General features: G+C 39.9%; 1 protein-coding gene across 3 annotated transcripts in view; it reads right to left on the minus strand.

Annotated features, from left to right (window-relative positions):
- THEMIS (thymocyte selection associated) overlaps nucleotides 1-26,933 on the minus strand; it is an 87,680-nt gene that overhangs the window by 28,307 nt on the left and 32,440 nt on the right. The window contains exon 5 of one of the 3 annotated variants that reach the window (XM_026104985.2): nucleotides 15,554-16,258. The exons of the other annotated variants lie outside the window; for them this stretch is intronic. Coding sequence (XP_025960770.2) covers nucleotides 16,103-16,258 — 156 coding nt within the window. The 3' untranslated portion in view covers nucleotides 15,554-16,102. Of the gene's footprint in view, nucleotides 1-15,553; nucleotides 16,259-26,933 lie in introns of those variants that run through there. 3 annotated transcript variants of the gene reach the window in all.

A 26,933-nucleotide genomic window follows, 5' to 3' on the forward strand; every position in this document is an offset into this window, starting at 1 on the left:
TAAAGCAGCAGGACATCACATTGGTAGGAATTAAATACTTCAGAGCAGATTCTGATCTCAGAAACTAGGTGTAAATCTGAAGTCACTCCCTGCAGTCCAAAAGAGCTATTCTGGATTTACTCAATCATAACTGAATTCTGAATCAGACTCTCTGTTTTTTCAAAATCATCTGGTTTCCAGGCCACAGTGGGGAATGTAACAGCAGGAGTGAAAGGAGAAATGGCGTATTTTAATAGTAAAATGCATTCCTATTCTAACAGGTATTTGTGTAACTTGAAACCCTTCAAGAATTTGCCTTCTCACATATTTATATATATAAAAATATATAAAAATGTACACAGAGGTATGAGTATATAAATATTTCAGTTTGCCCAATAAAAGCAAGTGTTATTTTGGTGAAAAGAAAATATTCTGCCCCATTTTTTTCCTTTTCCGATTTATTTCTTATTCTCTGGCATCTTTTCAAAGCTCTGACACTGAATTCACTCACAGCTGTGTTAAACTTCACATCAGTGGCCAGCAAACCTGGCTCAATCACAGGGCTTTTTGGTTTATTGTCAGTATTGAAAAATGTACTGGGGAAGACCTGAATTCTTTCTCATCAGAAAGAAGATGTGAATTTTGGAACATCTAGCAAGCTGGGAAGTGCCTTCCCACCAGCAAAGAATACTTGTAATAATCATTTGTAATCACAGGTATGTATCAATATTATTAAAATGGGACATTTCAGTCTGGTCTGATAAAAAGTCAACTGCTAGTAATTCAGATTTTGAATTTCCTCATTTCACAGCAGGGAACATAAGGGAAGGAAAAGGTAGGCTTGCAAGAGCATTCACTCTCTGATATCAAAACTAAAATTTTGTGTGATACCATAGTCTCACTTCTGCTTCTCACTCCTCTTCCACAATCATCCTTTCAGGTCCTGGAGCTCGCTGGAGCTATGAGGTCCAAGAACTCTCCCTGGGCTATGGCCGTGGAGAACAGCTAGTCGAGGTCAACAGCTGACTTCAGAGCCAGGCTGCAGATTCAAGCATGGAGCTGCTTCAATACTAAGCTGCGAGGATGAGAATTAGTCTCTTGTGCTCATAACTTAAGATTTTTCCAATGTTTTTATTGCATCCATTCCATTCTGTGTTCCTTCCAGAGAGGTGACATTGTAGGACAGATCTGACGTGCCAGGGGTCTTCAAGCAGTGATTGTGGTACTTTGCTTACATGCTAAGAAATGTTTAATAGCAGATGAAAGCTTCATATTCAAGCATTGTGCATTATACATTGTGTTTTGGATGCCAGAACCTAAAGCACATATGTTCATACTAATGTGTGATGGGTTAGTTCCTAATTGTTCATTGTACATATATGTATGCACCATACCACTGGCTTCTACCACAACACAGTAGTGTTTTGCCTCCTATCCCTTATTCCTGGTGCTTATGTGGCAATTAGGTGGTTTCTTCCTTGGTGGTGTTTGTGGTGATATCCTTGACAATCTTTTCTGATGCTCCTAAAGGAACTATTCTGGAGAATAGTTACTTTACTTACTGGAGTAGTTACTCATTTTCAACATATTCTGTTTATTTAGAATACTGTTAAAAACATGAACATAAAAATGTTCCCACTATCTGTACTGCAGAACTATGGCTTAAGTTATAGCTCCATTTCAGGTAAACTAAAATCCTGCTAGTATTGTCTTTTAAAATTATATTCGCTTTCACACTCAACCTCAAGCTAAATCAGATGAGAAAGGCTTAAGCACAGTCTAAATCTAGAATTGTTCCACCACAAATACAAAACACATAAAACAATGGGAAAAAAACACATGGGAGAGGAGAAGAAAGAGAAAGTCACCTCAGAAAAATAATTTTTTTCTTTTATATAATTCCTCAAAGTTATTTCAGCTGGGAAATAAATCACATTTCTGTGAACAGGAACGCTCTTGCATAAACCTAATGCATGTACTAGTCCATATTTGGAACTGAACATTTAAGAAAGGGAGCAGAAAACTGACATCCAAATGTCTCTCCCTCTCCTTATCCCTTGCAAATGCTACATATTTATATTGTACAGTTGGTAAACAACACACATAGGACACACACACAAGGAAGCAATGTGCAGTCTTCTTAGATACTCCACCCCAGCTCCTGGCAAAAGGCGCAGGGTGCGTTCGCTCTGATGGACTGCTAATACACGAGTTCAGAGCAAACAATCCCTCTTCAACAGGCCTGTGGTGATGCACACTAGCAGTTGAGATGGACTGGCTAAAGTGGAGCTCTGTGTTGCCTTTTTTTCTTTTTTTGTTACTCCAAGCCATTATATTACTATTCTTGAAGAGGACCAGGGATTTAAGCTGTTAAAGGACTTAGCAGAACTGAGGTATGGCACTACCCATTCATGAATGCAGGCCAACGCCACTTTGTGCTTTTGTGATACTCCTGAAGCCTCAATACTCTCTGCAAGGGTTTGAAGTGAATCAGTAATGGTACAAATGTTTTGCAAGCGGTAGACAAACACTCCGAAGAATTTTGAGCTGTGGCCAGTTTTCAACCTTGATCACTTGATTTTTCAAGACTGTCTGGCTCAAAATATCATGCACCATCCTGGGACATGAGAAGGTACCTGATATCTGACTGGTCAGATGAAACAGGTCATATCTCACACAGCATCAAGAATGCTAAGGCAAAGGTGAAGGTATAAGCAATTTCTGTTCATTGCTCTGATCTTATGGACATATCATACAAGACAGGCAGGCAAGTATTTCCTATGCAGAGAAAAGGCCAGGATGAATCAGGTGGTGAATGAAAGTACTGCATTTAATGGTCTTGGTAATGCCCTCACACAGCCCTTTTAGGAAATACCAATCTTATTCTTTGCAGGAAAGGTTCAAAGACCTTTCCTTCATGCTCAGTCCCTGAGAAAATGCCACGCTTATATTCTCAGTGCACTGCATAGTCAGGATCCACCTTGTATCCAGGCAGCTCTCCTGGTACTGACTGCAAAGCTGACAAAATGGGACCAAAAAATGTGAGTTCAAACCAACTAGATACCAGCCCACTGGTTACCACAGCCTGTTTTTACACATGCAATCATGCTCTCAGCCTTAAGCAACTGGCTTAATAGTCCATCTACCAGTGACAATGTTCTTATCACAACCATGGTGGTAGGATATGCTTCATCAGAAATGAACAATCCACCAAGTAAACACTGATGCATTGCAAATATAATGAAGAGAATCAAGACGTTTTCATGGGAGACACCAATTGTGATGTATTTTGGATGGACACAGAAAAGTCTATGATAAAATCTTTGAGATATTTAAATACCTAGGCAATTTTTAGAGCTTTAAGGTAGATTTTTTTTCTCTGTCAGACAGCATGCTTAACAAACAGGTCTTCTTCCACTGCTTGTCTCTTTCTGATATGGGACAATTCCTTCACTACAGAATGATTCTTAAGCTATAATAATGGATAGCTTGCTTGCATTAAAAATGGGCAAATCAAGATTTCATTAATCTCACTGAATAGTTTGTTCTTCTCCTCTCATCTGTTCATTGCTAGGGTGTAGTAGCTCAAAAGGAGAATGTGAAATTTCAGCCCTGCTAAGTATGCATTTGTCTTAAAACCTTATTATGCTCAGATAATACTTCAGTTGTTAGTTCAGCTATTCTGCAGATGACACTAGTGGTTATGCAGCCCTGCAAATAGATACTGTTTCTCCCCAGTTCACATATTTTGATGTTCAGGATGTGTCCAAGTTCTTGAAATGTTGTCTGAACTTTGCATATAGCTTCAGTGTACTAAACCAAGCCTTTTAAACAGCTTGTTTGTTATTTTTCTGAAAGATCTTGTGTGTAGAAGATGTTCTAAGTGATAAATATCTGCACTTCCTGACCAGAATAACAAATAATTCCCAAACTATGTTTTCAAAGCCCAAGATGACATTTGCAGTGCTGGCTTTTTTTAGCACGTTTGCAGCTGATCAATGTATTAGCAACTTCTGGCATGGATAGTCCTGCTCCACACTCCTGTTGAAGTCTAGACTGTCAAGACACATCTTCACACTTCTTCAGAAGGCTTTGCCAAAAGGACCACAGGTACACACCAGATAGAAGATTCTTTAATCAATTGAATAATTGCTTTGTGGACAATGGAACCATTGAACAATTGGAACCATCTTTTGACAAGAAAGTGGATTTCAGTGAAGTCCTTTGAGGGCAAAGAGTTGTACATCTCTCATGAGTTTGATCACATGGAGTTGTTTTAGTTTCCTCAGTCCATTGAATTATCTTGGGAATTTAAAAAGGTTTTATTTCTGCAGCCTAAAATTTGATCTCATTCAGTCTTTGAACTACATTTATTTCTTCATTTGCCTTTCAGTTCAGCAATCAGCTTTTAACAATATAATGCTATCTTCTCCTGAGGCTTTGTACTCAGCATTCAAGTGGTCAGCAGGATCTCTTTCTCTGGTGTGAATACTTCTTCTCAAGAGATGGAAATTGAGATGACTCTGAGAAAGCCCACAGCACTTTTAAAAAGAGATTACTATGGCATCAATCTTGTGTCAGCCTTGAGAGGTAATATTTTTAGTCCTATAACCTGCACTAATAAGAAGACTTTCTCACTGTTATCAACAATATGTAGTTCAAACATACAGCCTAGACTACCCTAAATGATATATCCATCACATGTCGATTATTAGCAGAGCTTTCATCAGTAGAAACTTATGGATGAGTCCAGTCCTGACATATGCACTGCTTTTGTCTGATTCCACTTTCCTCTAGGCAGTGTGACTGCATTCAGCTGATCTGGAAAGATCCATTGTGGGTTAAAGACCAGTCTTGTTTTCAGCCTGATCTAATAATAACAGGTTGGGAAAGCTGAAATGATGCTGAAGGCAGTACCAGCTAAACAGCAGCCATGAGGCTGATAGTTTCTGTACTATTCAAAACTTTTTCACATTGCTTCCACAACTTCCATTACAAAACCATTTCAGCCACTAAGGAAGATTTTATAGTTTAGATAAAAATCTATCTGCATAACTTTTCTATCTTAAAAGAGTGAATTTATTCACTCTGCACAAGCCAACCAGACATACATAAATACTCTGGAAAAAAACAGCAACCCCAAAATCCTGCAATGACCTGTTGCACTTCCCCTGGCAGATGTGCAAATAAATTGTGTTAGTACAAAATTGACCGAGTGAGCCATAACATGCATGCATTTTATGCCAAGCCACTGGCTCTGTGTGTCACCCAGCTGCCTCATGCTGATGCCACATGAGCCACACAAGGGATACTCTACAGTAATCCCCAGTACAGCACAACTCTTAGCTCTTCAGCACAATCTCAATGGCAGCAAATCTAGAAGACTTCTGAAGTACTATCTTTTGCATGGGAGAAAAGAAAAATGCCCATTGACAGGCACCTGTTTACATTCCTTTGACTATTTCATAGCCAGAGGGTATACGCAATTATATTTTATCCAGGCCTGAAATTCATCCAGATTCCAGGGAAATTCATTGACCTATTCCTACTAAGTTGACGAAAGTACTATTGGCATTGGGCGAATTCTCCATTTATAGTCAGGCCCTGTTTGTTTTTCTCTTGCCCCAGCTTTCTGTGGCCTGTGATGGTAGCTCACCTGTTTCACCTTGTTAATACATACACTTCTGAAGTATATGTTTGCAGAGCAAACAGAAGTTCCCAGGACGAAATAAAACAAAATATTTCAAACAGAAAAATGGAGTGCGTGTCTTTGCTAGGAAGGGCTTGGGGCTGCAACTGGCAGTGGCGGGTAGTGAGTAAAACACCAAGTGAGAGCAGAGCCTGCCTGTCACACCCAAGTTTTCTCATCCTGTTCACAACCTGCCAAAGCAGAGGCAGAGGCCTCCCTGCACTGCCGGGCACTGTGGCCGCCCACCACCTCCCGCGCGGGACATGCAGAGCGAGCACAGCGTTAGAGCAAGACTGGGCACTTTGGGGCACTTTGGGCTGTAGCAGGCCACCGTGGCCATTCGAGGTCTCTTTTGGAGGAGCTGGCTGCCCCTGTCCGCCGCCTCCAGCGTGCCATCCTGCACAGCTGACACAGCAGTTTCTTCGCTTGACAAAGTGCTCTGAGAAAGGAGCTGCCCCTCACCCACTCCACGCTCCCACGCCGGCTGCAGAGTTGCTCATGGGCTGCGATGCGGGCTGGGCTCCCAATGCTGCTAACCCATCTCTCCTCCTTTGGCTCCAGCAGTGAAACGGTAGTGTGTCTGATTAACCTGGCAGCGTGGTCAGGAGCAGGCCTTCTTTTTTTCTCAGATGAAGTGACTGCTGACCTGCAATCCTCCTTCGTTTTCTTTGTCTGCTTTGCAAAATGGTAGCAGGTAGGAAAGGAGGAGGCAAGCCTTTTGGCTGAAGCGAGTTAATAACCGCTGCCTCGGCAAACAGCCCAGCTCAGCCGGCCAGAACAACGCAAGCGCCAGAGAAGGGAGAGTTGCCACAGTCAGGCACAAGAAGCGATTGCTCTTTCCAGAGGTGCTCCTTTCTGGTTTTTTCACCAAAAATACAGCCCGTGCAACTACAGTGCCGCAACGGGGCACAGCATCGAATAAAAGCAAAAGTGTTCCCGCATCGGAGGGACTGGGTAGCAGCAACCCTCGGCCACTACAGTGAACAAACAAAAAAAGCTGTAGATTGTGCATACCAAGAGGTGGGTGGCAGAAGTGAAATCGTCTGAGCTGAAACAAAACAGCAAACCTGAGGTGAAATGAGCCCCAGCAAGCCCCCGAATGATGAGCTGGCCGATGCTTTTTTCAAGCCGGTTGAAAAAGGACATGTCAAGAGTTTAATTCTCAAAAGCATTTGCTTGGCTTTGGTTATTGTTATCTTCATGCCTCAGTGAGATAAATACATGAAAAATACATGAAATCAGCTGAAGTAAATTAGTCCTGTTAAAATCTATGTGCACAGTCATGTGAGTAAAGCTGTACACATGTGTGAGTGCTTACAGGAGCAGAGCCTTAGAGGCTTTGACCCTGCCAACACTTTCACACATACTTAAGTTTACTACAGGGAATAATCCTATTTGGCAAGTGGAAAAACTCACCATGGTATTGTACAAGCCTAAGAGCTGACAAGATCAGGGCCTTGGATTGTATGTTTTCTACAGCAAAGCACATTTTGGCACTAAGAAAATCATAGAACATAGTTGAATAATCTATCAATCAGATGCACAAATCCTGTAAATCTTAAACTGAAAAGTATTCAGGGAAGAAACCATATTTTTCTCAGGTGAGGTCAATGTTTAACATATTGTTGGTGCTACCAAAATTCAAATAATAAACACAGAAGATAACTTGGCATCATGTATTTATTTCGTTCTTTGAGGATTTATGAGAAGACTGACAGGAATAAAAGAAGAACGCACTGCTTTTTATCATTAATCCTGTGGCTTAGTAGTCTTTTATTTACGTAGGTATATAAAACTTCAAAACTAACAAATCCATCTATGTTTTCTGGGTGCCTGGTGACATTTTAAAACATACATAAATAATACAGGTCTCAGGTTAGCCTCACCCTACAACACTTATTTCAGCTCCTTGGATAGCTAACAAACTCAACGGCAGGCAGCACCACATGTGACAATGGCTCTTGAGAGAAAAGTCTCTGACTACCTGGAATTGGACTAAAATCTCTCATTCACTTCACAGGAATTGTCAGGCAGCATCTGTGAGATAGTAACAGTTTCTAGATGACACAGCACCCAGATGAACAAATGGCTTGCCAGTGAAAGCCTTCATTTCACCACTTCATTTCCTAAGACAGGCAATCTCAAATTCAGCATTTGTGGCTGAAATCTTGGAAACAACACTTTTTGCATTAAGAAGTTGTGTCTTAGGTAGTCTGAGGCTGCCTATGATGCCTCTGCCAAAGTTGGAAATTATTGGGACAGCAGCTCTTGACTCCTCTGAGTCCCTTCGGCCAGTCCTATAACAAGCATGTTAGCAATGGCAAAGAGAAGCCCTGTAAAACAGTACCTGACTCCTAGTCAGAAAGTCATATTTTACATTGGGCATAGCAGAAAGACTTCAGGGTAGATAAGAATTAGACCCAGGGAGGAATAAGAACCCACACTTTCAGTATAGAGCCCTTTGAAGCTGGGGAGTTTCACTGCACTCAGGTTTTAGCAAACCTTTCCAGCAGGTCGTCTATGTGGTTTCATGACCCAATTGCTTCATTTGAAGTTTGGGGTTTGCAGAAAACCAAAAGCTAGTTGCAACTCAGAGTGAAAGGGAGGCTGCTTTTTTTTCTTGGTATATGCATAGCGTGTTTTTAGCTGTGCAAGAAAACTGGAGGGATTAAGCATGCTCATTTTGGGCAGCCCTCTCACCCAAGCAGTCCTCCTTTTCTACTCCTTCCTAATACAGATGGCAAGAAGTTAGATGAAAGTTTTACACATACCTTTGTATTTTTCAGGAAGTCTTAACTGAACTCCCTGCTTTCTGTTCCAAAACAGAATTTCCCTGGAATTTTACAGTAAAATTTCTAACAGCTTTAATTTTGATCTATGGTAAATGTGTTTAAGATAAAAAAGCAGAAAGATCTTGTATTGTGAACCAGTTTGTTTCAATATTTTCACTAGTTACCAGTTTTTCAGATTAATCTGGTAAATGTTACATAAACATTTCCCCGTGACTTAGAACTCAATATTAATAAGTCTGCAGTTACAAATTTTCCCTTATTTTCAGCAAAAATGGTTCACAGTATTCATATAGTGAGAGGTAGAAAGCAAATGCTATAAAATACACTGCTGATAAAAGCAGTATTACAATAGAATTTTCTAGATTTAGATAGTCAACATCGTATTTTTCTTACAAACTTAAGAATGTTCTTTATAACTTCATAACATAACTATCTAAAACTTCTCTATTAAGCTCTGGATTTGAGCAGGTATTCATTTTTTGTGACTTTACAGATACAATTGGTACATTGCTGCTGGCAGACTGGCAAGATAGCACACAGGAATTATCTCATTTAGCTGTAGATCAATGCCATGACTGCAACTATAAAATTGTAGGCAAATTGTACAGTAACTACAAGGTTATTATCAATCACTTTTAGCTCTGCAGTGGCACAGGAGAGAGGACAGATACTGTAATAGGCTCTCCACTGAGTTTATGTCATTAATATACTGTGTTTTCTTCCAGTCTTGCACCTCTCTTGCTCCTGACGGCTACTTTTGTCTTGCTAGAGGTAAAAGTAAGGAAATCAACCCAGATTCAAGCAGAACAGTAAATACATGAGGATCAACGATGCTTTTCTTCTTATAGATTACAAGGTTAATTTAGTAACATATTCTTTATTAGAACTGCATCAACTAGTATCTTTCTGCTTTCACTTGGTAATTATTAGGTCACTGCCCTAAGTGGAAGACCAAACAAAATCAAAAGCCCTCGGTGGATTTTGAGTTTTTGGCAGGTGTCACTTTATTGAATGCAGCATTACAGAGGCATAAAATCAGCAGACTGGTCAAGCCCCAACAGTATACCTCAGCAGCTCATCAGATTTTTACAGATAATTTATAGAGGCAGGAACAAAACCACCCGCTTTGCCCCTGCTGCTGATTCTCCATGACTGTGAAGTCATTTCTCACAAATCTCACAGTGACGGGGAGAAAATGTGGCTGATTGGTACCACTTACAGGGAACGGGGGAGCCAACAGCTTCGACAGGGGATGGGGATTCAACATGGATCTACCACCCGCTGCAGCAGCCCCTGCACAGCTCTCTTTGAGCAATTAATGCCTGTTTTTTTCCCCCATCTGGAAAATGATGGTGTGGGCCACCTCTTTAGATCCACGGTGAATGACACCACAGCAAGAGGGAGTATTATCGTGTAATTCCCAGGCTCCTGATGATCGTGCCGTGCATGACAACCACTAGCCCTTCCCAGATTTTGCCATGCTGTCACCCCACAGCAGGTCAGACTTGAGCAGTGTACCTCAGTGAAAACAGTCTGACCAGACCAGGGATTAAAACAGTGATGCAGTACAGTTTTTATGCTTTGCTAAAATAACCTTTTTACCCACCTCAAATATTTTCTGTTAACCTCAATCTGTTAGAAATGTTTATTTCATTCCTGATCAAAATCCTTCATTTTAGGTAGCCCTCTGACTTCAACTCCTCCTGGATGTGGTAGAAATTAAGGTTCTGGGGCAGAGAGACAGTGATAACATACATCGTCAAACACGGGTCTCTTGAGGATTTGAAGAACTGAGTACGGCAATCACTTGCTCCAGGATTTCTTCTTATCTGCTTGTATTTCATCTTTCTACCATAAACAGAGGATGAGGAGGAGCATCCAGAGGACTAAGGTGGCAAAGCTGTTCCTGCTATCGGTACAAGAGTGGGTGTCATTCAAGAAAGAGCTGTCTGGTTGTGATCTCTAGCCACCTCAGAATAATTTTGCAAAAATAATACTGAACAGTACTTCACAAGTCTATTCTAATACAGAATTTCTCTCTAGGCTTTGATGTAGATTTGTAAGGACACATTACACCCACATGAAAAGTGCATCCTTCCAAGGACAGCATTAATTCAACCTGAACAGCAAACTGTTGACCTAGAAAAATACTACAGTTGTGAATTCAGCCTATAGGCTGACGGTTCAACAAACTTTGTGTTTAAGATATGAGTCTATCATCTTTTTCCCCAAAGACTGCAGGGAAAAATTCATGTCCAGAGATTTAGTTCAGGATGAAACAAGTCTGCTAGCCAAGAAACCCAGCCACTATCCTGCTGTGTGACTGTAGGCAAGTCATCTGTTGTCTGTTTCTTCTGCCGTGCTTTCTCTATCTTACCTATTTAGAGAGTAAGGATGTCAGTGCTGGGACTGCTGCTCACTGCATGCTTCTGTGGGGCTCAAAGACCCCTAGACCCTCCCTCCAAGAGGGCTGTAGGTGATACAATAACTGTAAATATTCATGCAAGGGGTCTTTATTATTACACCATTTCCTGGTGGAATTTCTTTTCATCCAAGTAGCCCACTCTTATTTTCCAGTGATTGGTCAAATCAAGTCCCCAGATGTCAGTAACCCTCCAGCTGCCTAGAAACTGAATCTACAAACAGCTGCAAGAGCGTTAAATACCACCCCCCCAATCCTAGCTAGCACTAGATTTTATTCTCCTCTTCTGTATTATACTTTTACAGTCTTTATGTATACCTGATACAAAACCAAAATAAAAAAAAATAGCTTAGTCCATTTGTCTTCATGAAATACGAAGACATACACATTTATATATTTATAAAATATACACATTCTTAAATACAGAATGCTGGAAACCTTCTAAATGAATCACAGGTCTGAAATTAGAAAACTTTCACTAAATTACACTTAAGGATTCAAAGATGAGTTAATTTAAATATATTCTGCCAATAAAGAAGACTGTGCTTTTTTCATTTCTGTGTCTACTATTGAATGAATCCTGTCTCCAGCAACCTTTCTGTCTATCATCAAAAAACAATGACCTTGCAGAACTGTGATTTATCCGAACACAGTTATATCAGAATCTCTGAGAAAACGTAAAACTGATTGCTAAAGACAAAGAAAGAGTTGCATTTCGTGAGGGTTCACCATATATTCTGGTCACCATGACAATAATTACCAATTGGCTCACAGTGTTACCTGAGACAGCATGGGGCCCCAACTTACTTACACAAAATAAAAAACAGAATGCAGTACATTATAATCCACTGGGCTGTAAGGCAGGTAAGCACTGATGAATATCTAGATTAAATGGTAGGCACAGAATCAAATACTAGTAAGCAATAGGATTACTTCACGGCTTCCCCTGCTGCCCATATTGTCTTTACAGGGTACACAGGCTTTCCATTTCAGTTACACTAACAATAACATAAGCTTTAACCTTGTTTATTTTTCCCCAGATTTTTTTTTTTTTCCCGATGGCAAGCTCTTTCAGCAAGGATCATCTCTTTTTCAGTGTTCGCACAATAGGCAGCCCTCTCTCCTGTTTAACAGCCCTTACGTATACATACTTACACACAGCTGTCCTGCTGACTCTAAGCTGATTTTGTCAGAAATAAAGGCTAATATGCAAGACTGGCAGAGTCAGAGCTCTAGGAGGTTCTCCAGATGGGCCTGGGCTATATGGAAACATGCCTTAGGTACAGCTGACGCAAATACACCAGTTTTTAATGCTGAGGAGAAAACTGACTGAGGAAAAAGGAACATGGCCTCGACAAATAACATGAGACCTGAAAAGCAGAATCACATTGCCTAGCTTAATTATGTGGTTACGCTGAAATTAAGCGCCTCATTAATGGTTACATGTCCAGTCTGCAGACAAGCTTGTTGTGAAATCCGTCACTATTCAGTCAGAAACCCCTGGGTGAAACTCTGTGCTGTGCAGCAAAAAATTTACAGCTGAGAAAGAGGGCGCTTCAATGGCTTAAATAGTCTTCGTATCATCCCACTTTTAGCTGCCCTAGGAGCTATAACTAACGTCAACCACTTTTATGTCCTACTACCTCATTTTTTTACCAAGGCCCTTCAGGGCACAGGGAATACTGCAGTGAAATACTTGAGTTACCATCCAAGGATGTATTTATTTCAGTCAGATCTAGCAAAGAAGGCATGCTCAACAGAGGAGCGATCGGGGAGAGGAAAGAGGAAAAAATTAGGCAAGTGAAGAGGAGCTGTTTAGATTAACTCATTGCATCTGTCTTAAGTCATACAAAAAGATATAATTTTCCTCAAGAGCAAGCCTTCCAAATGGCAATGTATTTTCTAGAAATAATTTAATGACACCCTACTATTTGAGTGCCTGGTACTTTACATACAAATAAAAATGGCACTTCAGTGTTGTCATCTAAATTAGACTTTTGAGACCAGGTCCTCTGCGGGTATAAATTAGCATAGCTCCACTAACTCTGGAGGAATTATTTATGCCAGAATGCACCAGAAGGGAAATAATGTGGGGAAAAGGCTTTTTTTTTTTTTTTTTTTTTTTTTTTTTTTTTTTTTGGTCTGTAAAAGATCAACCCAATCCTCATTGTTTTTATTTAAATTATTAATCCTCTGGATATTTCTAGTGAGTCAATGATTTCACAACATTTGTAGATCTGGAGAATCCATATGCAGATTCACAAAGCCAAGGGAATAGACCTTGCAGCTCTCAAGCAGAGGAAACACAGGAACAAGCTGTGTAGGACAAGGGGATTCTATAACCAAGGTATCTTGGCTGCTTACATAACCCTTGTGCAATTGCGGCTTTCAAGCGCACAAACATCAGCAAGGAAAATGGTCTTAAAAATTAAAAATGCTCATATTAAAGACAAAAATTCCTTGTCTTATCTATTAATAATTGTCAGAGTGTATCCTCTGAGATTTCAGATCCCTCAGTGGAGAATGTTAATCTTTCTAAAGAGAAGCAACAAGTGGTAGATCAGTTATGTGCACACTCCTCACATCACTGGTATGTGCTGTTAGTATCCATAAATGGAATGTAATCTCCTGCCTGAAAGGGTGTCAGTCACAAAAGAGTGGTAAAACATTAATTTTTGCTGTAATGGAATTTAAAACCCTATCAAAAAAAAAAATAGGTACAAATTACAGCCAAAAGGAATCATGCCTTAAAGAAGAGAATCCATGATGCTATCCATCAAGATCACAGGACTCAATGACATGGCTGCATTCAACATTGCCTTGGAGCCAAAGCATTTGTATTGTATTGCAGCCAGTTATGATTCCATCAAACAGAGGGATTACAACTGGGCTATTCATCTTTAAATGGTACATTGATGGTTCTTCAAAGGTGATACAATATTGCTTTTTTTTTTTTTTCTTCTCAGGAGACTCTGTAAGGTAACGGCAGTTTTACCTGCTGACATGCATCAAGAAAGTTCACTTGTGACCTGTTCCTTGTGAAGGTGGGGAAGCCAGTATCTATGCTCCTATTCTTTCACTGCTATTTCTGTTTATTTTAGAATACTAATCACGTATTCTTCTTTCTTGAAAAGTATATAAAAATGGACCCATTAAAACAAATTAAACAAGAAAGAAATATATGAAGGATATTGAGTTAAAATATGTATTTTTAATCATTTAAAGAGAAAAAGATTCACAGTAATAAGAGACTAGGTGACACTTTTAAACAGAGGCAGTAACAAGTGCTTCATCCTCTGGACTTCTACAGACTTCGCTTTACTGGGAACATTTTACTTACCAGTCAGGTTCTGCAACTTGAATAATATTGATATTCTCCCAGACTAATCAATTTGTTAAACAGGAATTTTATATCATCTCATTTATTGTAAGGTATAAAACATGGGCTAAGTGGCTAAGAGCTTTTGGCTGGATGAATACTACATTTTTTATTAGACTAGGCAGAAGTGAGTCACATTCTTATGGGAATGTGATTAACATGAATGAAAGATGTGTGCTTTTTCTGTGTGTGGTTTCTTTCTCCACAAAAAGCACTGTTTGAAACAGTAGAGATGACATCTTTCCTTAACTGAACATGTTTTTAAATGAAATACAGTAATAGGTGTACAAATCTATGCTTAGTGGCTGTATATCAGTAGATAATCCTCTCAGATTAAAAAAGATAGTCTTATCAAAGGTTATCACAACCCATAAGCCATGACCATTTCATGTGAGTTGATATAAAGAACAAACTTGCTAGGTTTTAGGGGGGGTTCCCAATATGGTGTGGTGTTTTTTAAATCATAGTTCTGTACAACTGATATCTGTTCACACACACTTTCCAGATGAGAGAGATGTTTCTTAGGGAATGTTAGCAAAATAAAGATCAGAAACTACCATGAAATATAAATAAATATATTTTATCATACCTATTAATGAAAATATGGACCCTGTGTGATTAGTAACTGGGGACACATTTATTAAATACTGAAGAAAAAAGAATTTCAGTGTGAAATTATTTTGTGGATGTTTTCCTTTATCTACCCTTGAAAAGTATCTAGGACAGCAGTTCAATATAGTAAGATGTTTGTGGGACGAGCATGAAAAGATTCATATTCAAAAAAGAAAAGAAAGGCCAAAAATTCATACTGGATTGTAGCTTTGATTTCTCCTGAGCTGGCAATATTGAAGAGAGAGGGGATGGGAGGGGAGGGGAGGAAGAGAAGAGGAAGAGGAGAGAAGGGGAAGAGGAAGAGGGAGAGTGAGAGGAGAGTTAGAGTTTCTGTTCCAGTAGGAATGGAAAACCGCAATACGAGCATAGCTCTTTTCCAGTCTAAAACAGTTGAACAGGCACATTGACATGCACAACATTTCAATACACTAGAGTCAAAATTCATGGCAGGAGTACAAAACCATAAATATTTCTGCCAATGTAAATGGATTCTTCAAATGTAAATTGATGCAATTAAAGTTTTCTTTGTCACAACAAAGGTATTAAAAGCTTACTGGAATTATTTTTTAATTCAAGCTGCTACTTAACATGTTCACTGGGAGTGAAGAGGAAGGTTTCAGAAATCCCCTTGTTATTCATCTTTTTATAAGAAAAACACAGGACATGCTATGGGGTTAGACTGTCAAAATAAACACCTTTCATCTTTCTAATTAATTGTGCGTGTGCATGTTTGCAGAGGGCCAAGCAGACTCTTCAGGAATTTCAGGACTTTAAACAAAGATTTAACTCTTAAACAAACACAATCTGTTTTAGATAAGAATTTGAAAAAAAAAAACCATAGCTGTCACTTCTGAGTGGTCAGTCTTTCTCATGCCTTTAAAACATGCATGGATTTTCTCATCCATGCATGTTATAATTTTAAAAAGAGCTACAACAGTAAAGTGGTGGATGAAAAGAAGGATCTGTTAGACATCTCACAATCCAGTGTACTCTTCAATTATTGATATTGCAAGAGTTGTGATAAAGGAGTATTTATCTTGTATTTTAATTCTTACTTTTTATCCAGAGGGAAACTGGCATGACAATATTTATTTAAAAAAAAAAATCTGAAAAACACTGTTTTCTCAGCCCTACTAATGACATCTGTAATGTAATTACTTCTACATTTTTGCTGAACACCTTCTCACTTTAGTAGGAATAAAATGTGTACAGCAGGAGAGAATGAATCCTCAAACCTGTCTTTTGAGGAGGTCTGTGGAAATCACATCACACATATCTGATCTCTGTGCAGAAATGAACTTCGTCCTAGATACACATATGGCCAGACTTCCAGTCCTCATGAGACTCTTCAATAAAGCTGAGAGACCAAGACACGTGCCACATACCTGGGAGAGCCAAAAAGACAAGGTGCTAGAGCAGCTCATCAGTTGGGAATGATAACAGCCCTATGAGGGGCTGTTTTTTCCATTAGAGATGGGTGTGCTGTAGGCTTCTGGATGACACGGGGGCATGTAAGGATCAGCTTTCCCTGCCAAGTCACTGCCTCCTAAACCAGGGCATCACCTCATCCATCAGACCCTGTACCAGTGCAGCCTGCAGTCACATAGCCAAGTCATGTAGCTGTAGCATCAGGGCTTCACCTGTACTGCCTGTGGGTCTTACGCATATCCCAGCCGTAGCATGGTGACCCTTTGCCTATGCAGCGGGACTAGTCACAGCTCTGGTGTGAAAAGGAGATGCTTGTCATTCAGTTTGAGTTAACAACAGCACCACGGGTGGAATTCAGTCCAGATTAAGGCACATAAAGGTGTATTTCTACGTATACTTATCTGCATGCTCTGCAAGTCCTTACTCTGGTTATGTCAGGAAACCTCATCAATACAGTGAAAAGGTGGTTCAGCTAACCCCAAAGTAGCCACTTGGCTCTCTAAGCACCACTGAGAGTACTGGCTATTACAGGAGCTTGGAGACATGGTGCATATGTAGGTACCCAAGCAAAGGTGTCTCTGTCTGGAGCTGGGCTGACCCAGCTCGTCAGGTGCTGCAGGCACGCTCACCCATCACGGAAGGAGCGTGCATACCATTTTCCTCCCTCAAAACAAGCCTGCCAAATTCACACTTATTGGAAGATGTTCCAACTCCATTAAGGCAAATGGAGCTTTATTCTCTTAAACCAAGTCTGCATACATCCCAGGAGGTCCATCTGTCTGAGCACAGACAGTCTAAGACAGAACAGAGTCAAAATATATTCACAGCTGAGCAGCTAGAGAAACAGTTGAAAGAGCATAGTTTCGGTTTCGGAAAGGAAACAGTGTGGCACTGTCTAATGAACTGTTTCAGACAGAAAAACCAAACACACATTCTGATAGGCATTTTCATACACTGTGTTGAAGAAGCCCAAGTACAACATTTTGGTTAGGAATGCATATAATGTATAAACACTGCTCAATATGTAAAACAGTTCTAAAGGATTTTTTAAATCAATAAATTAATGTCACAGATTGTTGTTGTGTTACTACAACTGTGCTGTACCTGCAATCAGGGCACAAAATTGGATTTACATGGGGTTTTTGAAAAAATACGAAGGCAGTGCCTGGCAATGTGCTTTTTGAAATCAGCTGAAAGCTCCCCTTAATTTGAAATTGTTAGCATATCATTGGGTATCGAATCTCTTTTTGTAATTATATAAGAGGTCACAACCAACAAATAAAGAAAATGTATTTAGGTGCTCAAGAGAAACAAATTAATTTAATCTATAGTCCATAGAAATTTTAGAATCATATATTATTGTTGTTGCTGCTGTTACTTTTGAAAGCCGCTATGATTTATTACTGTAACCATATAGCCACAAATTGAAAACATAGATTAAAATGTCTCCTAGTTGACCTTCTTACAGATCTTCCATGAATATAAATATTAATTTTATGCATACAGCAGCAGCTGATCAAGTTATACATTGTGAAAAAAGATTATTTGAAATATTATTCCATCACATGAATTACACAGTTGCATTGCATATTTTACATTTTTTTATGCTAATAAGCACTTTACAAACTATTGTGCAACCTCCACAAATTTACACTACATGAGAGGTTGCAAAGGCATATGACAACCGCTGGTCTGTGATTGAATGATCTTTGCACTTTATTAATATGAGAAATCCCCTTTGATATTAACTATTTGCCAGTAACAGATCTTGACTTTCACTTATTCATTTAGAGATGAGAAATCAGTCAGCCACTCATGCATAAAACTTAAAAAAAAAAAAAAAAGAATGCATAATAACAAAATCAGAACAAGCCCTTTCCACTTTCTCATGGAATTTTATTCCTGTTAGCATTTGCAGCACTTCCACTCTTAGCCGTGTCTTTGTTTCTCTCAGCCACTGCAGTCTCAGTGAAGGCTAGGTTGTTTCTGCTCGGCACAAAACAAAATAAAAGATGGTGCTGAGCTGCACTGATTGAAGACAAATAATAGAAGAAAGCATATTGTCTCAGTGAGGCTACTAAATTCTGATGTGGGCTGCAGCCTGTTCTTCCTTCTGTGCCTTAGCTGGTTGAGCCATTGAGGGAGAAAAGATTGCTTACACTTTTCTTCCTGATGTTCATATCTAGGACAGGATCGAACACACAAACAACAAGCCCTTACACTTGTGCACTGAATTCCATTAAATTAAACTTATATAGGCCTTAGGAGATACAGCTTATGTGTATTCTGAAAATCAGACATTTCATCATACTGGGGCATGTGAAGTTCCAAGAATAGCATATTAATTGACAGAACATTAGATATTCCTGAATTTTTACACCTAAATACTAAATCTTGGGGGCACAAGTCGAGCATTAACGAATTAAAATAATTTCATGATTTTGTCTCCATAGCCAAAGCCTACTAGATGTTAACAGCATTATTGAATGTTTAGTTTATCTCAAAATCATTCTTATCCTACATCAGAATACTTCTTTTTGTTATCATTTGATTTTTAGGAAGACCATTTTCAATAGATATTTTGAGGAAGACTAGCTTTGCTCCAGTTATGACTACTGGCCTTCTAGCCCCCCTACACTTGCAAGTCACATCATGAGTAAAGACTCTTGGGACACAGTAGGAAAACGGTCACTGTCACTACTACAAATAATCAAATGGCTCTGATATCCCAGGATGTCAGTGAGCCCGAACTGTGTGTTTTGAAGGGGGGCAGAGGTTGCTTGAAGCTGACATAAATTTGTTTGCCCATCAGTTAATCAGTCAAACAAATACACGCCCAAACTGAGAACTGCAAAAGGACTTGTCATACCCTTTATACCAGCTGCAACAGCTTCACATTAGCTACTTTGCCTCTCTTTATTTTCTGTCTGAGGAGCTTGGTGTTGCTTTCTGACTTCTATTTTCTTCAAAACTAGCTGCATCAAAAACTATGTCTTCAGGTCGCCTATAATTTATTCTAGGGAGCACTTCCTATTCGTATCTATAAACCACAGATTATCTTCCCTAGTTCCCATCCTTTTTCTGATCTGTACATAGCCCTGATGCCATCAGATTACTGTTTGCTACTTCTCCTACAAGACAGTGAAGAAAATATACAGCCTCTCTATGTTTGCTGGCATTATACCATACCTTGGAAAACTCTTTCAAGTTCCCATTTATTGTGGCCACAATGGTTTATCCGTAAACTAGAACATTTTCTGGGGTTTATCATTCCAGTTGCCCTTGAAAAGTGCGTTCTCTACAAACTCCTTATTTTTTAAATGTAGTTTAATTTATTCTTACCCTGTGGCTTCTGTGTGCTTAATGAGCTGTGGCCTCCATGGAAATACATCACCTCCCTTTGTTATACCCATGGGATCAGGGCCTCCAATATGCAATTTATGAGTTTTGGCCTGCAGAGTCTCTTCTAACTAGCATTTATTTGAGATGCTTTTCCAAGTGCTTTTAGTCTCAGTCTGAATATTTTTCTGCCTTCATAACCTTCTCAGCTGCTTGTCCTGTCTCTGGGCTTGTTTATAAAGTAAAGACAGTGCACAGTAAGGGCATGAGTTTACAGTTCCTTGCCAGTAACTGTCTTTGCAAACACTCCTGTAGCACACTAGAGTGTCTTGGGCAACCTAATCCTCTCTCAATATCAAAAATATCTAATACTTACTGTATTCTAAGTGTCCACAAAAAAGGCCATGGAGAAAACCAAATTAACTGTAAATTCATAGCCTAGCACACTTCGTCATATAGACAAGCCATCTATTTCAGTTCATTCATGGCAACTGGGTTGTACTGAAGATATACCACCATCCCTGAGAAAAAGTTTGATTTACTCTTCTTGCTTTCACTTTCTCTGTCATGACTCTGGAGCTGGTACCTAGTCAGTGTGAGAATCTTATTATAGTAATGTCCAAATGTAACATATAGCAAGGATTAAAGTGTTTTCCAACTTGTACATGGCTAAGTAGGTTCCCTGGAAACAGTATTCAGAGTGATATTTTCATTTTCAAACCTGTATTTTCCTGCATCTGAGCAGTCAATGGAGCATCTTTCTTTTTAAGTAAGATCCAATTATAATGTGTGCTTGGATTGACAGAAAACATTATTATAACTGAATGAGCTGTCAAATCCATGATTAATAAGGTTTTTCATTTAGGTTCAACAATAGCAGCATCAGAACGCTGACATATTATTATTCAATAACTTGTAACATTCATAAGGAGGTTTACTTTCCATTTTGGAGGGTAGAGGGAGATCTCTCACATACAAGTGTTCATATGGGGCAGCACCGGTTTCAGTACTTCATGAGAGAATTTTATCTCTGTATTTTCTGAAGATGTCAACAAGCAAAAAGCCGTATGCAAAATCTAACCCTGCTGCTTAAGAAGTTAGTTTCTGTTTTTCTCCTATCTTCAGTATTTTTGCATCCACATCGACATCTTATTGCTTAAACTATGAAGGCAGAAAGGGAATTTCAGTAGTGTAGGAGGTTTGCAGCCTGGGTGTCCACACAGTCAGATGTTGAGTACATGGAGTATGAGTAGTGGGCAAGCCAAAACCTCTCTGGTCAATCTCTGTTCAGGGAGGTGCAAAGGAGTAAATTAAACAGTAGGTATTTCATGTTACTACAGTGTAAACAAACATTTTAAAATCATTGTGTGGTTCAAGCAGAGGAGATTTTTTTTTTCCAGAACACTACTTTTTCTTTTTATATGAGAGACAAATAAGACAGGAGAGTAAAGAATCAGGATATTTACAAGGGGAAACTATCATATTTAAAAAGAAAAATCATTTCCCTCGAAAAAGCCTGCTCACAACAAAAATGCAATTCCCTCCATCCTACATACATTCTGCTTTCCTGTCCCATTTCACAATTTGATAGAGGATAACTGGATATCCCATTTTTCTATTTCATTAGTTCTCAGTATCACCTTCCTAACCTCCCTCCTTCATCCTCTCTTCCATCCAAATGGTGGTGCTGCTCCGTCAATGCAAGCAATACAAATGATTTGCCTGTTCAAACTGTGTGGTAGGGCTGACTTGGAAAAATGGTCTTTCAGGTCAACATGCATTTAAACATCATCAGTTAGGTCCCGCTACTTTTTATCCAAATACGATCTATCAATAAAAAAAACCATACATATATAACTCATACAGTAGCAGTCTGTTTCTTCATTTTCTGCTCTTGCTGACACCTTGCATGCTTGCATAAGCTGACCTTTAACATGCAACTTTTAGGTTAATGCTATCATCTGTCAAAGTGCAACACACCTGGGAAATTTACACAGGCATTCTGAAAACTATCTGAATTTCCTATCCATAACTCCTCATGCCCTGAAACTAATGGCTGTGTTTTGTAAGCTGCGCGGTGAAGACAAGACTTAAGACACTGGAAATATGCGGTAGGCAAGCACAAAGGTTATTATCTACTGTAAGAATACACTATGAAGTGGTTAACAAAAGATCAAGCTTACAAATGTGTTAGTGAGCCTCAAAGTTAGCACCTTACAATATTAAATAGGACAAATTCACACCTCTCTACTTTCTTGTTTCTTCCTCTTTCACATATACCCATTTCAGAATTTAGCTGTCCTAGACGATGGTGAGTTTCCCTCTGCAGCTCTTCTGTAAAGTAATATTCAGCTGAAAACTTTTAGCCAAGGTTAGAACATACTTGTGTCCTGGAATTTCATTGTTGCTATTATTTTTATGTTGTTATTGTTGTTCCTATTATAGTAGCAGCCAATGTACAAAATGCTTTATAAATAAATTCTAAAATGATGCCTGTCTCTGTAAATACCTAAGATAAGAAAAGGAAGCATTATGTTCTGTGTTTTCATAGACAGACAAGACAGCTATATGAACTAGTTGCCACAAAGTAAATGAGTGTGGATTTACAGCTCATTAACTACTCCATGGCAACTGTCTATAAGGTTATTGCTCCAGAGTAAATGTGAAATAGCTCTGACCCTTCCTGAAATGTATCTTACATTTACCTGAGATTAAAGCATCCATATAAAGTAACTAAGGAGCTGTAAATCCTCGCCCTAGCTTTCTACATAGCAGTTTCTTCATGTCTTGAGGCAATGATAGTTGCGTGATTTGTCTAGTATCATGGAAGAAGCACATGGCAGAAGGGGGAACTTAACCCAGATCCACCGAGATCCTGCAAACACCATTCCTCACACGGCCAGAATTTCCTGTAGAGCTGCTGTTTGATTGCTTGGCACATCTCCCTTCAAATGATCGCAATTTCCAAGCAAACTCAGACACTCCTTTCTCCGTTAGCATTACAGAACATACATATACCACATCATATTCAAAATAGACACATTGGTAAAAGTAACTTCCAGATAGTTTCTTCATTTCACATATAAAATACTATTTGCTTTTCCAGAAACTTTAAATTTAAAGTAAAAACAAAATGATGCTTTGTGTTCAACTTCAGGATTCAGCAGGTTTCAACCTCACTCATCATACCAGGCACTGTCATTCCTAGTCTTCCTCTTAGAGCTAATCAAGAATCCAATTTACTGGAGGTTCGCAGCAGTCTTTTAGCCCCAGTGTTGTCCTGAAGAGGCATGCCACAAACTAGGAAAGAGTCTTCTTTCTTTCCCCTTTTTCTCCAGTGACTGGGATATCAAGTCATCCTCTGTTAAGACTCCATCACACTATTCCAGGTGGCCCATTGAAACAAGTCACTGCCTACAGCCATTGCAAGCCAGGGAGAGATGCAGACTCTGATTTTCCAGTGGTATGACCACTGTCTAACCACAATAGCTATAACTACAGAATACTCTGGGCCTCCTCAAACCTCTTGTTATTTTCTTAACAAAAAAAAAAAAAAAAAGGAAAGGAAATAAAAGAAAATCTGAACCACAGCATATTACCATTTAAAAGTATACCTATAAAATTGTTTCATATCCTGAGGCAGAACAACAACAACATAATGCTATATCAACCTTGAAAAAGTTGAGTATAAATTATAGATCTCTATCAATAAAGAAGGGAAATTCATTTTCTCGGTATAGACTTTAAATGCAATGTTTAAGCCTTTACAGAGTCCCTCACACAACAATGGATAAGCCCCACTATATTCATTTTACTATCACCATACTTTTTATTTCATGTCTATGTACTAACAACTTCTAAAAGCAGAGAGAGAAAGCCTCAGAACTCTGTGCTTCTTTACAAATTTTAATGTATCTGATTAGTCTCTCTGCAGCATTCTCTGTTTCCTGATAATCATTCAATTCCTCACTGTGAGGACTCTCTGGAAAATGTTAGCCTTGCTTGCAAGTCCTTTGGGATTTGACCCTGCTGTCACACTGACAGCAACTTTCTTCTTTCATTTCATCGGGCAATATATCTCAAAGCATAATCCCAACCTTCTGGGATGCTTTCACTAAGGCCCAGTTCTGACAGCACTGCAAAAACTTGAGTTTCGTAAAGGAAGGCATAGCTTAAATGAGAAATGTCAGTGCTTTCTTTTATATTGATCTCATTTAGCACTTCAGTGACTCTGATAAGCACCCTTATTTTTTTTTTTTTTTTAATGAGCTGCTATCGGATTGGCGAACAGCCCATATTTGTCCCTGCATTTCACTTGGACACACTGTTCTCTTACTCGGTTAACCTTATCCCCCAGCAACACAGTGGGAGTATTCCATTCTTAACAGGCGATCCCGCAGCTGCACATTAAACCCCTCAACACGGCCCCATTTGTACTACTGCACGGTAAGTACCTATGATTATCCACTAGAAAATCGAGTTTTCAGAAATTGGAAGACCTGGACTCTTGTCCCTCATATTTCAAATCCTATCAGCTAGCCAGTTTCTCAGGTGCAGGACCCTTGGACTGTCCTGGCTGCAACAGAGGCTATTTCAACACTAGCTGATTAAATATTGCCTGTAAACATTCCCATGCTCAATTTTGGCCTGTGCCAGCTAGCATTTTCCCAAACAACTCCTGGGTATGATCTGGGAGTTGGAAGACCACAAGGCCCATTCCCAGTATGCAGTCTGCAAGCAGCCACACATATCTGGAGACTCGAAGAGTTGCTAGCAGAGACATCAACCATGCCAAGTTTGCCCCAGAGCCCAGGAAAGTCCCCAAACATGTTTAAATAGTGATGTAGTCAAAAAGTCTGGAACCAGCCTGAAGTTTAAGCACCTGCCTCTGAGGGGAGCTCCTGGAGCCTGCCAGACAGGTCACTGCTGCTGCTAGGAGGTGGGCATGACAATACTATGCAAACTGTATTTCCCACTGGAAATTCATTGCAGTGCAGATTTACTCTGGCCAGTTCAACACAGAAAACCTTTTTGGGACTCCAGAACAGACCAAAATGCAGGCTGTAATGGGCCACACTTCAACAGCCAGCTATGGAGTCTTCTAAGGAGTTGACTTTCCAATCTTGGTGCCATGAGGAGAAAGGCAAGAAGGATACAATGCAGCCTGGAGCACAGCCTTTGTGGGAAGTCAGGCTGCAGGAACTCAAGCTAAACAATCCATTTCAGAGCCCTGCAATTTTTATTTTTGAGATTTATCCTGCTGCAGTCGAATTGGATTTTTTTTACTTTTTTGACCTGATTTTTTATTATCCAAATGTGTGTTTTTGTTATGTTTTGTATTTTCTGGCAGGAGAAAAAAATACATGCCAGCCAATTCTGCTCTGACATCAATAGCTTCTGGCTCAAACACTGTATGTAGGATTTTCCTTTCTCCAATCAGGGGTTCCACATTTTTCTGTCATTCAATTTTTTATTTCTTTTGGGCATCTTTTTAATTTTTGATATTTCTTCTCTCTTTGTTCTCTAAGTCATTCATTTTTAGCTCTAAATTAATCAATTTGCTTTTAACCAGTTGGCATTTACATCAGTCAGCATATCCAATGTTCATCTGCACCTTCCTTAATTTCATGTACTATATCAGCAATTCCTGTAGCAGTAATGACTTTCTGCAGTGAGACTTACACCTCAGATTGCCCTGCTAGTTTTTCAGACAACTATCTACTGCCTGTCCTTCTGGCAGGCACATTGCTATCTTCCCAATTCTATCTTGTTTTTGAGAGTAACATCGATCCACAGTAAGTGCCTACTAAAGGCTTGATGATTCTCTCTGGAAATTCTAAGCTTCTAAAATCATTAAAAAAAAAAAAAAAAAAAAAAAAAAAAAAAAAGATTATAATACCAGCTCTCCATCCTGAAAACGTCAGGAAAACTCCAGTCATTTATTAGCCGGGGCTTTAGGGTTTCCTGCTCCTTTAACCCCTTCCAGCTGGCTCATCCAAACGCAATAGGTGACTTGACCATTCTGGTTCCTGATCATCTAGATCTGAGCTCTTCTCCAGCCAGCATTGCTTCGTTTCTTTTGCATAGAAACCCAGGACATGAAGAGGAATGGCACATGTGCAGGCATCAGCCCAGTATGGAGTCAGGATTCATATAGGGTTCCTGGGAAATGGTCACAGGCCCCAGGGTACAAACACAGCTATAATGATCTCTGTGACAGAGCACCAAAACCAAGTCCTTTGGCTGGGCCTGTCCAGCCTATAAGAGAGAATTAAGTGCCTTGATACCATGTGCCTCTCGCTCCAGCTTTGCTCCTAAAAACCTTGGTGAAGACTGCTGCTCTGCTGAGGTTTGGAGCAAGGGTCCCTGTTATGCTGCTGGGGAAGGGGATGAAAGCCCTTGAATAATTTGGAAAGTTCCTGCAGCTTCCACCCTATAATGTCTGTGACCTTGGCTTCAGCTCACTGAGAGAAGAACAAGAGGAAGAGATGTTCTGGGAAGAAGCAAGAAAGAGGAAAGGACAAAGCTGGCTGAAACCAGTAGAGCAGACCCGCAGACTAGGCAACTGAGGTCACACAAGTTTGGGCAGCTGCAGGACATAAGACAAGGGCAGAGCTGAGGCACCAGAGGGATGTGGGTCTGAGGGAATCAGGCACATGTGGCACTACATGGGTATGGGTTTAGGAGGAAAAGGATCCTGCAGCACAGACTGGATGTGGTGCTTGGAGGAGCAGGAACCTGCAGTGTGAAGGAGCACAGGGGATTTGGAGCCTGGCTCACCAGGCAAGGCCGGGCTGGGAAAGGGCTACAGATGTTGGAGACATCCAGCACCTGGGGCACCATGAATCATATATGTACATGGGCAGTGCTTCCAGCCTTCCCATTGTATTTATTATGGACTTACAAAGCTATTGGAAAGTGATAGGGAGAAACCATACATGTGGTGTGGGTAAGTGGGGCGGGGGGGGGGGGGGGGGGTAGAAGGTGAGACTCCAGGAGGACAGGAACCTCCTCTTTGGTGGGGACAGAGTGACAAGGCAGAGGAACAGGAAGCCCAGCTGCAGCCTCAGAAGCCACAATGCTGCATTTGTCAGACAGAAACCCAGGTTCTTATGTTTGCACATACATATTTGCATCTGCTAATGAACTATGCTTTCCTCCCTCATTTCTAGTACCAAAAGATTATTGATCCCTGAACTCTGTTCTCACCTATTCCTTGCTGGTTTCCCTGCATGGATTTTCTATTCTATGTATTTATTTAGGAAGTTTAGTGTCTTGCTGCACAGCAGAAAT

Source organism: Dromaius novaehollandiae, chromosome 3 (genome assembly GCF_036370855.1).
Source record: "Dromaius novaehollandiae isolate bDroNov1 chromosome 3, bDroNov1.hap1, whole genome shotgun sequence".
NCBI lineage: Eukaryota > Metazoa > Chordata > Aves > Casuariiformes > Dromaiidae > Dromaius > Dromaius novaehollandiae.